Source organism: Mobula hypostoma, chromosome 19 (assembly GCF_963921235.1).
Source record: "Mobula hypostoma chromosome 19, sMobHyp1.1, whole genome shotgun sequence".
Taxonomy (NCBI): Eukaryota; Metazoa; Chordata; class Chondrichthyes; order Myliobatiformes; family Myliobatidae; genus Mobula; species Mobula hypostoma.
In genome coordinates this window covers 13,186,268-13,204,411 of record NC_086115.1, presented here as the reverse complement: position 1 = coordinate 13,204,411, position 18,144 = coordinate 13,186,268, and the positions used below count along the sequence as shown (strand labels likewise).

Here is an 18,144-nt window from a genome sequence, read left to right as displayed (position 1 = left end):
TGGTGCCAACATGTACTGAGACTTCCGTCTGCTCACCCTTGCCATTTAGAATGCTGTGGTCCTGATCTGAGACATCCCTGACCCTGGTACCCAGGAGGCAACATACCATCCTGGTGTCTCTGTTACACCCACAGAATCTCATGTCTACTCTTCTAACCATAGAATCCTCTATCATTTTCTGCTCTCCTACTCTCCCCCCTTCCCTTCTGAGCCACAGAGCCAGTCTCAGTACCAGAGATCTGGTTGCTGTGGCTCTTCCCCCCCCCCCAGGAGGTTGCCCCCCAACAGAATCCAAAACGGTACAGTTATTGTTGAGGGGAGCAGCAACAGGGGTACTTTGTACTAGCTGCCCTTTTGTCCTTTCTTCCTATGATGAGACAACCAGAAATGAACACAATTCTCCAAGTGTTGTCTATTTTATAGCCTTGTGGCTCTCGAGCTCAATCCATCGACTAATGGAGGCTAAAACACCGCACAACAACTTAACCACCATATCAAGTTGCACAGCAACTTTGAGGATTCTACGGACGTGGATCCCAATATCCCGCTGTTCCTTCACACTGCCTTGGAAATGTCAATTAATAACTCCCAGCTCTCTGTACTAAATATGGGGCTCAGGAGCAGATTGCCTTGATTTAAACCCACCCTTGTCTATAATTCCTTGAGATTCTATGTTGTCTTTAAGTAAAATAGGATTGGTTCGGAAGAACGAGAAATGGCAAATCATAAACACAAGAGATTCTGCAAATATTGGAAGTCCTGAGCAACACAGACAAAATGGTAGAGGAACTCAGCAGGTCAGGCAGCATCTGTGGAGGGAAATAAACAGTCGATATTTCAGACTGAGAGCTTTCATCAGGGAATATGCTGGGTTCCTTGTAGGTACACACTGTCTGACCTTGATATTACAGACAGCATTCAGCATCCTGATCTAAACTGAATTCTCCATCCATTCATTTCTCCTCTGGCCTTAATTGGGCATTGTGAATATTTCTTAAACTACACACTTACAATTTCCTCTTCCTCCTTCTCTGGTTCGGGAGGTGGGATTTTTTTCTTCTCTTTTCTTTTCTTTCGAAGTTCTATTAGATTTTGGATTCCACCCAGACTGATTATTTCTTGACGTAGATCCCTTGAAGTCTTCCTCACTCTTTCTCCACCCTGAAGCATAAAAATTAAATGAGAGAGTACTGTTGGTTATCAGTCCTGTGGGTTGCTTATCCCTGAGGTTGAGGGATGTGCGGGACGGGGGTGGTGTTATGGGAGGGAATGGGTGGGGGGGGGAGAGAGAGAGGAGAGATGGAGAGTGAGAGGGTAAGAGTGTGTGTGAGTGAAAAACAGAGAGAACAAGACAGCAAGCAAGGGAGATATAGGATGGGAGACGGACAGTGGGATCGAGACAAGGATGAGGTAAAGAGAAAAAGAACAGAGAGGGTGGGGGGTTGACCAATGCCGGAGAGGGAGCAGTCAAAGAGAACAAGGGAGAGAATGAAAAAATAGGGAAAAAGAGAGAGAGGTGGTTTTTCCCTGTACCCTCTCCCCCATCATTTACAGACTTTATCTCTCTATTTCCCTCATACACACATTGGCCACTCACCTATTGACACATTGCTTCTCTCCCTCATGCACTCTTTCTCCTTTATGTTCTCCTTCCTCCTTATACTCTCTCACACACTGACTGTCCGTCTCCCTCACTTTCTCTCTCCCTCACTCCTTCCCCAAACTCTCCTCCTACACACAGTTTTCTCTCTTTCTCTCCCTCTTGCATTCACACACTCCCTCATTCTGGCTTCATGCATAATCTCTCTCCATCTCTCTCTCTCTCTTTCCCTCTCTTTCACTCTTTGTCTTTGTCTGTCTCTCTCTCTTTCTGTCTCTCTCACTCTTCCCCCTCTATCTTTTTCATTCTGTCTCTGTCTGTTCTCTCTCTCTCCCCTACCTCTCTCTCTCTCCCTCTCACTCTCTCTCTCACTCTTCCTTTCTGTCTGTCTGTTTCTCTCTTTCTGTCTCTCTCCACTTTTTCTTCCAGTGGAGGTTTTAAAAAGTCACCCCTATCCACAAGCAAGAGACAGTTGTTTAATGGTGAGACCTGCTCTCAGGAACAAAATCAGGCTGAGTTTCGGGCTGGAGCCTCTCTTGATCCAGGAGTGGTGTGGGGGTTGGGGTGGATCAAAGCAGCCACCCTCCCAGGGCGTGAGTACCTCTCTCACCCTCAAGTGATGGCTGGTTCCCAACAAGAAGCACAAGATACCAAGCTACAGAATGATTTATAATGTATTTTTCTGACCTGAGCATCTCATGGAGACAAATTTTCTGAGTTTACTAGTCATGTAAACTTATCCCCAATTTAGTTATCAGTCCTGTGGGTTGTTTATCCCCGAGGTTGAAGGATGTGGATGGGGGAATTATGGGAGGGACGGGAGGGAGAGAGAGAGGGAGAGGAGGGAGAGGGAGAGAGAGAGAGACAGAGAGAGAGAGAGAGAGAGAGAGAGACAGAGAGAGAGGAGAGAGAACAAGAGAGATCGCCTAGCCCTACTTCTTGGGGACATCACACAGCGAAGGGAGGGCTGTTGTCACTGCCTTTACAGCCCTGAATCGGATTCAGAATGAGATTATTAGCATTGACATATATCATGAATATGTAATTTTGTGGTTGCAGTACAGCGCACAACATAAAATATTACTATAAATTACAATTAAACAATTTTTTAAAAATAGTCCAAAAGAGGTAGTGTTCATGGGTTCCTGGACCGTTCAGAGATCTGATGGTGGAGGTGAAGCAGCTGTTCCTGAACCATTGCATGAGTGTGTTCAGGCCATTGCACCACCTCCCGGATGATAGTAATGAGAAGGGGGCATGTCCTGGGTGGTTAGGGGCCATTAATGACGGATGTCACCTTCTTCAGACAACCTGTTTTGAAAATGAGCTCGATTGTGGGGAGGCTTGCAAAGAGTGAGTGAGTGATATGATGCTTTAATTAAAAAATGCTTCATCTCCAATTCTGCCTTTACCCCAGGCTGGAAATGGCTTATACCAGGGGGGCAAAGTTTTAAAGTGCCTGGATGAAGGTATGGGGGAAAACGTCAGAGGTAGGTTTTTTCAAACACAGAGTGGTGGGTGTGTGGTACGTACTGCCAAGGTGGAGGCAGATACATCTGGGACATTTAAGAGGCTCTTAGATAGGCACATGGATGATAGAAAAATGGAGGGCTGTGTAAGAGGGAAGGGTTAGATTGATCTTAGAGTAGGTTAAAAGGTCAGCATAACATGGTGGACTGAAAGGCCTCTACTGTGCTATATGTTCTATGAATGGTCAGTGCAGATGACACACAAGCAAACACTGTATCTCAGTATGTATGATATTAGTAAACGAGTTCTTAGTAATTGGGAGATGGGTTTGCTTGGAGACCTAGCCTAGAGTCAGTGTCATAGGCGGACTGACGCTGGGCTGTGGAGCCTGAGGTGGTGAGCTGAACAGGTGCGAGTGTTACAGGCGGTGTGACTGAAAGCAAAGGTCAGTGAGTAAATCTCCGTGACTTACAGCAGCTGCCAAACAAAGCTCACGCTGTTACTGCGGCAACAGGACACCCTGCCTTGTGGAGCAGGGGACGCCATGGCGTGATCTGAATGCCATCGTCAAGGTTACCAGTTGATCTCCCGTGACATTGACCACTGCGAAGGTGAGGCTAATATTGACTTTGGTGCCAATGTGGTCACTGAGTTATTGTTGGAGCCCACCCTCACCAGTTGGATCAGGGCCCACATTGGCTGGTTGTTACCATTCTTTCCCAAATGCATTTGAGGTGACTTCTCCCTAGGGATTCAGTGAAACATGACACAGATGACAGAAAAAGAATGATAGAAACGATGTTGCCAGGACTGGAGAACCTGAGTTATAGAGAAAGGTTGAAGTGGTAAGGGCTTAAGTCCCCGTAGTGCAGACAAATTAGTATCCATATTCTTGTCATGTGTAGAAAGATACAGTGGAAAAACTAATCAAATGAGAGAAGATCTTACAGAGATGTTCTAAATTATGAGGGATATAGACAGCGAAAATACTTGCAGACTTTCTCCCCTCTGGTTGGTTTAGACTAGAACCACAGGTCATAGGCCTCATGGGAGGCTCATCCAGAAGATTAAGATGCATGTGATCAATTGTGAACTGGCTGTCTGGATTCAGAACTGGCTTGCCCACAGAAAACAAAGGGGAGTAGTTGAAGGGACTTATTCTACTCCCTTCTATGATTAATGGAGTTCTGCAGGGATCTGTACAGGGACCTCTGCTGTTTGTGATGTATATCAGTGACCTGGATAAAAATGTAGATGGGTGGTTTAGTAAGTTTGCAGATGATATGAAAATCGGTGGTGTTGTGGTTGTGGACAGCACAGAAGACTGGTAAAGAATACAGCAGGATATAGATCATTTGCAGATATGGGCAAAGAAATGGCAGATGGAGTTTAACCCGGCCAAATGTGAGGTGTTGCAGGACCCTTAACAGTGTCCATAAACAGAGCAAGCTTGGGGTCCAAGTTCATAGCTCCTTGAAAGTGGCTTCACAGGACAAGAAGGTGGTTAAGAAGGCTTATAGCATGCTTCCTTTTATTAGTTGAGGCATTGAGTTTAAAAGTCAAGAAGTTACGTTGCAGCTTTATAAAACTCTAGTTAGGCCACGTCTGGAATATTGCACACGGTTCTGATCGTCCTATGATAGGAAGGATGTTGAGGCTTTGGAGAGGGTGCAGAAGAGTTTAGCAGGATGTTGCCTGGATTAGAGAGCATGTGCTATAGTGAGAGGTTGGAAAAGAGGCTGAGGGGAGAGCTGAGGTTTATAAGACAATATGAGCAAGTAGACAGACAATACCTTTTTCTGAGGGTTGACATGTCTAACGCATTTTAGGTGAGAGGGGGTAATTTCAATGGAGATGTGAGGGGCAAGTTATTTATGGTGGGTGCCTGGAATGCCCTGCCTGGGGTGGTAGGGGCAGATACACTGGAGACTTTTAAGAGACGTTTAGATAGGCACATGAATGTGAGGGTAGTGGAAGCATATGGACATTCTGTAGGCAGAAGAGATTAGTTTAGTTTGCCATTTGATTACTAATTTAATTGGTTCAGCACAATGTTGTGGGACGAAGGGTCTGTTCCTGCGCTGTACTCTTTTATATTCTATGTTCTATGTTAAAGGTGAAAGGTGAAGTATTTAAGGGGGCTCTTCTCCACTTGGAGGGTGGTGAGACTGTGGAACGAGCTGCTGGCAGATGTGGGTTTGATTGTAACATTTAAGAGAAGTTTGGATGAGGGGGCATGGATGGCCAAGATTCGGATGCAAGTAGGTGGGACTAGGCAGAAGATTAGGTCAGCATGGATTAGACGGGCCAAAGGCTGTTTCTGTGCTGTAATGTTAAAGGACTCTCTGACTCTATTGCTGACTCCCTCACCCTCTGCCACTTACAGTCATAGAGTCCTAGAGCAAGGAAGCAATGCCACATGACCATCCATTCTGTAAATATTGTCACATGATCGTCCATTCTGTAGATGTCACATGATCGTCCATTCTGTAGATGTCACATGACCATCAATTCTGTAGATGTCACATGATCGTCCATTCTGTAGATGTGATGATCATCCATTATGCATCCACAGGGTGCTGGTGTGGAGGGAGGTTTCGGGGCTGGAGGCTCCCTTATCGTGTTGAGGTTCGAGAGGGGTAGGGCTGCCATCTGAATATCCCTTCGCAGTGCAGCTTGTGAGTGCGAATAACATGAGGAGTGATGTTGAACTTGCTTCGTGACCCGCATGCTCCCGTGCCCAGCCAAGCATTACCTTCACCGCCTGGACTCTGCTGCCTTTAACTGGCTCCCGATACTTCTCCTTCTCCAGGTCAGCCATGTCCATTTCAGTGACCGGCACCTTATAGCCACGGGATTTCTGCAGAGAACATGGAGACAGACAGATTTGTATTACTACTGAGAAATTTTCACTGCAGCATCACTCTCTTCTTTCCCAGAATCACAGTATGGAACAGTGCAAAATGGGGCCCTTCAGCCCCTGATGCCCATGCTCTCTGTCAATCAGACTGATGAGAGGGTCATGGGGACGGAGGAGACTGCAGATGCCGGAATCTGGAGCAACACACAAGACGAAACATCAACTGTCCATTGCCCTCCACGGTTTCTGCCTGAGCTGCCGAGTTCCCCCAGCAGTTTGTGTGTTGATGGGAGGGTCACCCAACACAAAACAGCCTGAAGGATCTGGCTGTCTCTGTTCATGATTTGCAAAAGGCTAGTGTGCAGGGACAAGAAGTAACTAGGAAGAGCAAAAGAATAAAACAGGGGGAATGGAATGAAAGAGGGGAGATTATACTGCACAGTGGAGATGCAAAGGAGACTGCTGATGCTGATAACCTGGAGCGTACACAGTTACAAAGACCACATCTGGAGTACTGTGTACAGCAGACCTACAAAATGACACCCACCCTTACCCTCCCCTCCCTCCACCTGCCACCATCTGCCTTGTCTCTGTCTCTACCAGCCTCTATCTCCCATCTTCACACCTCCCTGTCATCTTTCATCACTCCTCAGTTTCACTAATCACCTATCGGAACCTGTCCCACCACCCCACTCTCTCCTGGTTTTCCCCCCTCTCCATTCTCAGTCCTGATGGAGGGCCTTGACCCAAAGCATCGCCAATTCCTCTCCCCCCACCCCCAACAGTTCCTGCTCAACCCTCCCTCTGGTGGTCTAATACACGAGATTCCAACATCTACAGTCTATTGTGTCTCCATATTTAAGGAAAGATGTTAATATGTTGGGAACAGTTCAGTGAAGGTTTACTGGATAAATGGAAATGTACTGGTTGTCTTAGGGATGGACAGGCAAGGCTTGTATCTGGAAGGCAAATTGACTGGCTGCATGGCACTCTTGTATGGAAACACTGATACTTTTGAATGGAAAATCCTACAAAAGGTAGTGAATTTGACCCAGTAAATCAAGGTTAAAGCTCTCCCAACCATTGAGTGCATCTACACGAAACACTGTTGCAGGAAAGCAACATTCATCATCAGAGATCCCACCACCCAGGGCATGCTCTCTTCCCACTGCTGTCATCAGGTAGAAGGTACAGGAGCCTCAGGACTCGCACCACCAGGTTCGAGAACAGTTATTCCCACTCAATAATACCACCATCAGGTTTGTGATTAAAAGGGAATAAAAGGAGATAATTACGTTCACTTGCCCCATTATTAAAATGTCCCTACAACCAATTATCTCATTATCTCATGTTCTTCTTATTTATTGTTCTTTATTTATATTTGCATTTGCACAGTTTGTTATCTTCTGCACTCTGGTTGGTCTTCCGTTGATCCTGTTAAAGTTACTATTCTATAGATTTGCTGAGTAAGCCCACAGAAAAATAAATCTCAAGGTTGTATATGATGATATATATGTAGAGTGATAATAAAATTATCTTTGAACTTTGAACTTTCAAACTTTGAAAGGGTACTTAATTACAACATACAAGGTCTGGAGAGATCTTGACAGGGATGTGGAGAGGGAGTTTCCTTTTGTGGGGGAATCTAGGTACGGGACAATCAATGCTTAAAAAAGGAATTCACCGTGTAAAGATGTTAGTGAGGCCAGACTTGGAGTACTGTGTGCACTTCTGGTCACCTACCTATAGGAAAGATATCAATCAGATTGAAAGAGTACAAAGAGAAGATGGCGGCGCACCTGCGTGTGCGGAGCCCTCCGGTGAAAAATGATATTGTATCTGTTAAATAGGGGCCGTGGACAATTCTGATTTGATGGAGAATGGACGTGAAAGCACAGAGGAACATCTGGAGAAATTTCTGAAACGCCCGTTCGCTGCTGTCTTTACTGTGTGGTCGGGAATCTTTCGGCGGGTAGGCCTCAAAATCCCTGGCCTTGCCTGCTTTTGGAGACAGAGAAGGAGGTTGAATCGTTTGGACAGAGATGGGACTCAGTACTCGGTGTTGGAGAGCTGATCGGAGGCTCAAAGTTTTCGGATGACTCAGAGTCAGATTGTGGTCGGCAGGGCAGGGAGAGTTTTTCTTCCTTCTCCCGTCTGTGTGAGATATGGGACATTTGAGAGACATTGAACTTCACTGTGCTCAGGGACTTCTTCATCAAGTTATGGTATTGTTGCACTGTTTGTAACTATATGTTATAATTATGTGGTTTTGTCAGTTTTTTCAGTCTTGGTCTGTCCTGTGTTTTGTGATATCACACCGGAGGAAATAATGTATCATTTCTTAATGCATGCATTACTAAATGACAATAATCTATATAAATTTACAAGAATGTGGCCAGGACTTGAGGACCTGAGTTTTAGGGAAAGATTGAATAGGTTAGAACTTTATTCCCTGGAGAGTAGGAGAATGAGGGGAGGTTTATAGCTTTATTTATCACACGTACATTGAAACATACAGTGAAACATGTTGTTTGTTTCAAATAAAATCAGTGAGGATTGTGCTGGGCAGCCCACAAATGTCGTCACACTTCCAGCACCAGTATAACATGCCCACAATTCGCTAACTCTAACTCACACGTTTCTGGAATGTGGGAGGAAACTGGAGCATCCGGAGGAAACCCATGTGGTCATGGGGAGAACGTACAAGCTCCTTAGAGACAGCGGGGGAAGTTGAACCCTGGTTGGTGATCACTGATGGTGAAACATTATTGCATTAACATGCTACCCCTAATCTGATAGATGTACAAAAATTATGAGGTGTATAGGCAGGGTAAATGCAAACAGATTTTTTCCACTGGGGCAGGGTGAGATTAGAACTAAAGGTCAGACGTTAAGGGTGAAAGATAAAATATTTAAGAGGAACGTGAGAAGGAGTTTCTTCACTCGATGGTTAGTGAGAGGGTGGGACGAAATGGTGGTCATGGATTAGACTGTAGCTTTTAAGAGAAGTTTGGATAGGTTCATGGATGGGAGGGGTACGGAAGGTTATGGACCACATGCAGGTTGATGATACTAAGCAGAATAACGGTTTGGAATGGACTAGAAGGGCTGAAGGGCCTGTTTCTGCACTCTAATACTCTGTGACTCTTATGTGATGGGGTACCTTTCTTTCCTTAAGCTTTTATATCTTCTGCCTAATGGGGGGAGAAGAGAGAATGTTTAGGGTGGGTAGGGTCTTTGATTATGTTGGTTGTTTTAACAAGGCAGTGTCAAGTATAGACAGAATCTGCACTTAACCATTGTAATTTTATATTTAAAATCATTTAGAATTTAAATGCTAAATAAATTTTATTTGTTCTATGTTTAAATATTGACCATTTTCAGAGGGGAGCATTAAAAAACACTTTCAGCAGGAGGCAACTAAACAGTAGGTTGAAGTGCCAAAAGAAATGCAGGTGCTGAAAATCTGAAATAAAACCAGAAAATGCTGGAAATGCTCGGCAGGTGATGCAGCATCTGTGGAGAAGTCTCTCAATGTTGTTGAATTTTTTTGACAGGAATGTGTCAGGATTTATCTCTTGATTTAAAAAAAATTAAGCATCACCTCTCACTGCCTCAGGATATCTGACAAACTCAATTAACTACCTATTCAAACTTAATCACAGTATAAAGTAGAAATAAAGCTGCCAACTTATATACAGTGTGGAAATATATCTGAAACTTTGAGATTTTTATGTATTTAATCTCGTAATGTGACAAAATGGAACCTGTGTAATCCCAGAGTGCTTTGCTATATGCTTAGTGTGTACTTGGCAGAAAACATGTAATTTTCTGATCATTGTTCAGTGTGACTAAGGGGATATTGATACATTGCGTGGCCTTGAATAGAAGTGAAACAAGACTGCAGCTGCTAAGGTGGGGAGGGCAACTCAGACAAAAAAGGAAACAGCCAAAGAATTGTATAAAATAAAAACAAACTTTGTAAGCCGTAAAACAGAAGCCACCCACAATCCATTGTGAGGAGTGGAGGAGGACTTCTTGCAAGTGATCAATACAGTTTTAAACAGACACACTTTTTTTTTGTTCTTTGTTCTAAGACCTAGTGAATGTACAAGACAGCGGTAAGACCCTAGAAATGCAAGAAGACACGAGAGTCTGCAGATGCTGGAATCTGGAACAGACAATATGCTGGAGGAACTCAATGGGCGAAGAATCCTGCTCATAGGATGTTTTCTTTGTTTTTTGCACTGTTCTGTGTAATCAGAGTCCTTCATCTTCAGCCTTCCACCTATCCCTTCCCTGCATCTCACTTCACTTCCCCCCCCCACCCACCACCTTCCCTCTCACCTTGTCTCACCTATCACCTGCCACCCTGTACTCATTTCCCTTCCCCCACCTTCTTATTCTGGCTTCTGTCCCCTTCCTTTACTGTTCTGATAAAGGATCGAGACACAAAACATTGACTGCTAATTCCCCTATAGATACTGTCTGACTTGCTGAGTTCCTCCAGCATTTTGCATGTGTTGCTGCCAGGAGTGACATTCATATAAAACCATGAATACAGCCCTGTTAATTTGAAACTCAGAAAATGAGTCCAGGCCATGCTATCTTCTCACAGCTACCATCAGGCAGGAGGTACAGAAGCCTGAAGTCTCAACACCACCAGGTTCAAGAACAGATACCTCCCTTCAAACACTTGGTTCTTGAACCAACTGGAACAAACCTAATCACTAGTTTAGCAGCACCATGATGAAGAGACTTGGCCCAAAATATCAACTGTTTATTCCCTTCCATAAATGCTGCCTGACCTGCTGAGTTCCTCCAGCAGTTTGCGTGTTACTCAAGACTTCCAGCTTTGACTACTTTGAGCTCTTTGCACTAAAGTTGACTTCTTTTTGTTCTAATTACATTATTTCTGGTAAAATTGTTGCTTATGTTTTTCTTGTGAATGCTGCTATGGGCCTGTGATGCAGCTGCAAGTAAATTTCTCACTGCATCTGTGCACACATGTACTTGTGCATGTGACAATAAACCTGACTTTGACCTTAACTTTGTATTGTCCCAAGTTTAACACCCAAAAAATGGAAACAGATAGGAGCTTCCCCAGAATCAGAGAGCTTTCAATCACATCCCACCTTAATTCTCCCTTTAATGATCGCTAGAATGATTCTGGGAATGAGAGGGTTAACATATGAGGTTTGTCCGCTCTCGGACTGTATTCCTTGGAGCTTAGAAGAATGAGGGGAGACCTCATAGAAACATTTCGAATGTTGAAAGGCATGGACAGAGTGGATGTGGCAAAGTTGTTTCCCATGATGGGGGAGTCTAGTATGAGAGGGCATGACTTAAGGATTGAAGGGCGCCCTTTCAGAACAGAGATGCCAAGAAATTTTTTTAGCCAGAGGGTGGTGAATCTATGGAACTTGTTGCCAAGGGTGGCAGTGGAGGCCAAGTCATTGGGTGTATTTAAGGCAGAGATTGATAGGTATCTGAGTAGCCAGGGCATCAAAGGTTGTGGTGAGAAGGTGGGGGAGTGGGACTAAATGAGAGAATGGATCAGCTCATGATAAAATGGCAGAGCAGACTCGATGGGCCGAATGGCCTACTTCTGCTCCTTTGTCTTATGGACTTATGGTCTTAATACATCTTACTAGGTTGTTGAGTTTATTGTCATGCACAAGTACAGGGAGGTAGAAATACAATGAGTGATAAGCTTGCTTGCAGTACCTTCTGTACCTAATAAAGTGGCCACTGGGGTATGTTTGTGGTGTTCTGCTGCTGTAAGGTTCGATGTGCTGTGCATTCAGAGATGTTCTTCTGCACACCACTGTGTAATGCATGGTTGCTTGAGTTACAGTCGCCCTCCTGTCAGCTTGAACCACTCTGCCCATTGTCCTCTGACCTCTCTCGTTAACAAGGAACTTTCACCCACAGAACTGCTGCTCATTTGGATGTTTTCTTTGTTTCTCATACCATTCTCTGTAATCTTTAGAGGCTGTTGTGCGTGAAAATCCCAGGAGATCAGTTGTTTCTGAGATACTCAAACCACCCTGTCTGGCACCAGCAATCATTCCGCGGTCAAAGTCACTTAGATCACATTTCTTCCCCATTCTGATGTTCGGTCTGAACAACAACTGAACCTCTTGACCATGTCAGTATGCTTTTATTCACTGAGTTGCTGCCACATGATTGGATGATTAGTTATTTGCATTAAAGAGAGGTGTACAGGTGTACCTAATAAAATGGCCACTGAGTGTACATAATCCATAAATCATGTCAGTGAAGCCAAAAACATTCAAATTACCCAATTCTTCAGTTCTATATATCCCGCCCACCTTTAATGTTGAAGCTGCTAAGTTCTTCCCCAAAGTTTGTTTCTCTGTATGCCAGAACCCCATCAATCCTGGTTCCAGTTTGGGACTGAAGTCTGCTAATTGCTCGAAGGCTCTTGATTACTTGTTCAACAACTAACTCTTAAAGATTTTAATGATTAGTTTTATTTGTCACATGTACATCGAAACATACAGTGAAATCAAATCAAATCAGCAATGATGTGCTGGGGGCAGCCTGCAGTATCGCCACACATCCAGCACTAACGTAGCATGCCCACTACTCGCTAACCCGAAATCATATGCCTTTGGAATATAGGAGGAAACTGGAGCACCTGGATGAATCGTATATGAGAGAATGCACAACCTTCTTACAGACAGCAGTGGGATTCGAACCCCGATCTCACAGCATTGTGCTAACTCTGCGCTTTCTCTAACATGTGTTTCTGGTCGCTGCACACCCACAGGCTCAGAGTTATAGAGTGAAGGACCGCTGATCAAGGGAAGATACAGTGTGGATTTGAGAGAAAAAAAGGCAAGGCCTGGTGGATTCCCATTTTTACCAGCTTTCTTCTATCCTGCCAGCCAGTGTTATGGGATTGCTTGTTACAATTTCACTCTTCATCTGTGGAATTAATTATGGAACATTCTTCTCAGTTTTAAGAACACATTTGAAAATCTTAAATCTTGGAATGAGTTGGTTATCTTCCAAAGAAAGGTGGCCCAGGCTGATTTTGTATCACTGGAGTTTACAAGAGGGAGAGGGGACTGTATGAAACATGCAAGATCCCAGGAGTTCATGACAGGGTGGATGAGGCAGGGAGAATCTAGACTGAGGGGTCACTCCATCATGGGCACAACCCTCCCCACCATCGAGGACATCTTCAAAAAGGCATGGTGTGGTCTCAAGAAGGTGGCCTTCATCATTAAGGATCTTCACCACCCGTTATCCTCTTCTCATTACCACCATCGGGAAGGAGGTGCTGGAGGCTGAAGACCCACACTCAACATTTTAGAACAGTTTCTTTCCCTCTGCCATCAGATTTCTGAATGGTCCATGAACCCATGAACACCACCTTGCTATTCCTCTTCCCGACTGTGTATCTATCTATCTTAAGTAGTTTCTTGATTAATTAGGGCATCAAGTGTTTCGGGGAGAAGGCAGAAAAATGGTGTTGAGAAAGATAATAAATCAGCCATGATGGAATGTCAGACTTGATGGGCTGAATGGCCTCATTCTACTCCTATGTCTTGTAGTCTTATCTATCTATTTATCTACCTATTTATTCATTTATTGTAACTCAGAGTTTTTTTTATGTCTTGCACTGTACTGTTGCCACAGAACAATAAATTTCACAGCATGACATGGATAATAGATTCAAGATTCAAGATTGTTTGTCATTTCCAGTACACAACTGTAAAGTAGAACGAAATAACTGTTACTGCAGATCCGATGCAGTGAAAAAAGATAAAGAACATAATAATTTTTTTAAAAACAATAAATATAAATACATGAAATAGTTTATATACATGGATGTAACTCTTACGTCAGAATGCTGTTCATTGACTTTAGTTGGGCATTCAATGCTGTGATCCCCTCCAAGCTGATCACCAAACTTCGCCAGCTTGGTACCAGCTCATCCCTCTGCAATTGGACCTTGGACTTTCTGACTAACAGATCCCAATCTGTTAAGTGAGACAACCTCTCCTCCTCCACCCTCACCCTGAACACCGGTGTGCCTCAGGGCTGTGTGCTGAGCCCTCTTCTGTACTCCCTTTTCACCTATGACTGCGTTCCTGTACATGGTTCTAACTCCATAATCAAGTTCACAGACAACACCACGGTGGTTGGTCTGATCAGAGGGGATGACAAGACGGCCTACAGGGACGAGGTCCAGCACTTGGCCGCGTGGTGTGCAGACAGCAACCTGGCCCTTATCACTCAGAAGACCAAGGAGATCATTGTGGACTTCAGGCATGCCAGGAGTCACACTCACGTCCCCATCTACATCAACAGATCTGTAGTGGAGCGTGTATCAAGCTTCAAATTCCTTGGTGTCCACATTTCCCAGGATCTCACCTGGACCCTGAACTCCACCGTCCTGATCAAAAAGGCGCAACAGTGCCTTTATTTCCTGCGGAGCATGAAGAAAGCTCACCTCTGTCCCAGGATACTGATGGGCTTTTACCGCTGTACCAGTGAGAGCATACTCACCAACTGCATCTCAGTGTGGTATGGCAATTGTCCTGTATCGGACCACAAAGCACTCCAGCGTGTGGTGAAAACTGCCCAGCAGATTATCAGCACCCAATTGCCCACCATTGAGAACATCTACCATAAACGCTGCCTGGGCAGGGGGAAAAGCATTATCAGGGATGCATCTCACCCTAACCATGGACTTTTTACTCTCCTCCCATCCGGTAGGCACTACAGGAGCCTCCGCTCCCGCACCAGCAGGCACAGGAAGAGCTTCTTCCCTGAGGCTGTGATCCTGCTGAACCTCTCATCACAGCACTAAGCAGTATTGCACCCATATTGTACTGTCTCAGTACTTTTATATTTGTGTGCTGTAGCACTTTCTTTTTATTCGCAGTTATTTTGTAAATAACACTATTCTCTGCATTTCTGGTCAGATGCTAAATGTATTTCATTGGCTTTGTATCTGTACTCAGCACAATGACAATGAAGTTGAATCTAATCTAATCTAATTAATTATATATACATAAAGTGATGCTTGGCACAGGAGTGTCAGTACATAAGGCGACTGACAGGAAATGATAAAGTGGTGATGGTGGGGGGTGTGGAGGTGTTGGTTGGTGAGTTGAGGGGGTCACTTCAGCCTTACTGTTTGGAGAAAGTAACAGTTTTGAATAAACCTGATTCTGATTCTGACTCTGTTTAAAAATACGGGGTACACATTTAAGACGGAGATGTGGTGATAGGTTTCTCTCAAAGGCCAGTGAGTCTTCCTCAAAGGGAATAAAAGCAGAGATTTAGAATGTTGTTAAAGGAAAGTTAGATGGACAGAGAGGGTTCGAAAGGATCACAGGGGATTTTAAGGAGGGCAAACAGGAAGACAGAGACAAAGCTATACCTGATCAGCCAGGGTCTTATTTAATGATGGGATAGTACAAAGGGGCCAAATGCTCTATAGCAACTCCTAATTCATATGGTCTAAAGCTGGGGGTGGAAGCCATTGAACTAATTGACCCTGAACTCTGTCTGCAGGGGGGTATATCCAATCACCCTGCAGGGGAGCTGGTGGGGACATTTAACGCACTTAGATCGGTACACAGGTGGTAGAGAAATAGAGGGCTGTGTGGGAGGGAAGGGTTAGATTGATCTTGGAGTAGGTTAAAACATTGTGGGTCGAAGGGCCCGTACTGTTCAATGCTCTATGTTCTACGTTCTAGACGAAGTACCTCCTCCCCATTACCATCCAGGCATTTTCGTGCTCACACGAGGATGCAGATGTTCAACAGTACCTGCTCAGCTCTCTCGAGGCTCTCCTTCAGTTCCACCTGGCCGATCAGTGAGCTGATTTCCGCCTCCCTTTCCATCTCTGTTCCTGTTTTGATTCAGCAGACTGGAACGGACGGCTGTGTGGGCAGGCACTGAGCTCCTCCACCGGGCTGTCTTATAGCGCGGTGCCGGGACAGGACAGGAGACGGGCAGGACGTGGGCTTTGCCTGGCAAGTCACACTGATCAACAGGTGGGCTCTGGGAACAGACAATGCCCAGGACGGGATCTGGGACCGGGTTTGGCGTGGGGGGAGGAGGGAGAGGGCATAATAACTTTAGCAGCCAGAGCTGGTAGGCAGGGAATGCAATAACTCTGAGATCATTCATCAAGCTCACAGTGAGGTGGCGTAGAGGTACACTGCAAGGACACAGCAAATCACACACACACACACACACACACACACACAATGAATCCTTGTAAATCGCAGAATAAACCCAGACAGGGAGCTGACACCAAGGCCGAGGCATGCGGAATGCAAGAGGTTGATGTCAGCGATTGGAGTGGGGATTAAATAAAATTGAATGGGGGGATTATACATTAATTTGTTCACTCACATCATGTTAAACAGTCAACTCAAAATACTTCACAGCTGCCTGCCAAGGCTGGCTTGGAAAGTACTCCCTGATCTTTCCTGGAGACAGAGCGGGGAGTTCACCTTGAGCCAAAAGAGGAATGGAATCCAGGAACACTCACGATACTGGGGAAACTCAGCGAGTTGGGCTGCCTCTGTGGAAGGGAACCCTCTAAGTGGGCCACAGCCTTGCCATTGGATTTGGAGGCTTGTGTGCCTCAGTGACCTGGAGAGCTATGCTGGCTGGAGTCAGGGCTTTATGCTTTGGCTCTTGGTAGGGTCAGCCATGCCAAACAGGTCGAAGGGTAGAGGTCAGACTAAGAGTGGTCCACCGATCCTCCAGATTTGGGGGTTCAGCTCAGGGGTGGCAATCCTGACTGGTTAAACAAAACTGTCATGGAAACAGCAATAACGAATCCTTCTACACCTGCGTGTGCCGGTATTCGTGAGTCTCCAAACGGGACTTGTGTGACCGACAGTAAACGGAGAAGAAGCTACTGACATGATGAAGGAATCCCTGAGCACCAGCAGAGATGAAGGGTCTTCACGCTGCCCTCAACACAGGCGGCGTTACGGGCAAAAGAGGTGGAAGCTGGCAGGATGTTGATGTTTCAGGACGATACCCCTCTTCTGTATCATGTTTAGTGGGAGGCTGGACGAGAAGTGCAGTGAGAAGAGGAACAGAAGACCGTGTTAAGAGGCTGAGATGGGGAAAGATGAGGGGAGCCTAGAGTGGAGCATAAATATCAACATGAACTTGATGGGCTGAATGGCCTGTGTCTATCCTGTATGTACCATGTAATAAGATTTAAGATTAACTTTATTTGTCACACATACATTGAAATGTGTTGTTTGCATAACAACCAACACAGCCTGCAAGAAAACAAATCTCAGGCTATATGGTAACATATACACCACATACTTTGGTTATACATTTATTTTGAACGTTGAACTTTTGCTTTATTATTGTCATATGTAATGGGGTGAAGTGAAACTTTGTTTTAAACGCCTTTTAAAGAGCTCATTTCGTGGCGATGCTGCTCTGAGGTAGTACAAGGGAAAACAATAACAGAATGCAGAATAAAATGTAACGTAGCTAATTCTGCTCCCCACTCCACATCTTATATGGTGTAACAGTTACAGAGGAAGTGCAGTGCAGGTAAACAATAAGGTGTAAGGGAGCTTAAGAGTCCACATTATCATAGCAAGGGACCATTCAATAGTCTTATAACAACAGGGCAAAAGGTGACCTTGAGAATAGTCATATGTGCTTTCAGACTTTTGTGTTTTCTACGCCATGAGAGAGGGAAGAAATAACTGTCCAGGGTCTTTGACTGTATTAGCTGCTTTACCAAGACAATGACAAATGTAGACAGAGTCCAAGGAGGGGAGCACGTGATAAGCTGAGCTTTGTCTGCAATCCTCTGCAGTTTCCTGTGGTCATGGGCCTCGCCATGGCCTCTGCATCTTATTGTCTATCTGCTCTGCACTTTCTCTGTAACTTTAACACTTTTTTTCTGCGTGAGGCCAGTGTGGGGTTGAGGGGGAAATGGATCAGTCATGATCAAATGACGGAGCACACAATGGGCAGAATGTCTCATTATCTTTCTCTTGAAGTATGTTGATGCATTGTTGTAATGAAACTGCTCTGCGTGAGCAGTGTGCGAGACAAATCTTTCACTGCACCTCAGTACGTGTGACATTAAACCAATTTCCTTCCTCCTAGATGCTGCTCGACTGTATTCCTGCAGTGAACTGTGAACTGCTGCTGCATCTGCTGTCCCTGGTGT

The 18,144-nt window shown here is 44.9% G+C and overlaps 2 protein-coding genes across 2 annotated transcripts in view; one reads left to right on the top strand and one right to left on the bottom strand.

Moving 5' to 3' along the window:
• Positions 1-15,937, bottom strand: part of ankrd2 (ankyrin repeat domain 2 (stretch responsive muscle)) — a 48,529-nt gene extending 32,592 nt beyond the window's left edge. The window contains exons 1-3 of the mRNA XM_063071383.1: positions 15,746-15,937; positions 5,826-5,930; positions 1,012-1,161 (exon numbers count right to left, since the gene is read on the bottom strand). Coding sequence (XP_062927453.1) covers positions 1,012-1,161; positions 5,826-5,930; positions 15,746-15,820 — 330 coding nt within the window. The 5' untranslated portion in view covers positions 15,821-15,937. The remainder of the gene's footprint in view (positions 1-1,011; positions 1,162-5,825; positions 5,931-15,745) is intronic.
• A 15-nt stretch (positions 15,938-15,952) lies between these two features.
• Positions 15,953-18,144, top strand: part of LOC134358835 (zinc finger protein 154-like) — an 81,549-nt gene continuing 79,357 nt past the window's right edge. Inside the window, exon 1 of the mRNA XM_063071381.1 lies at positions 15,953-15,973. The gene's annotated coding sequence lies outside the window, so the exon portion shown is untranslated. The remainder of the gene's footprint in view (positions 15,974-18,144) is intronic.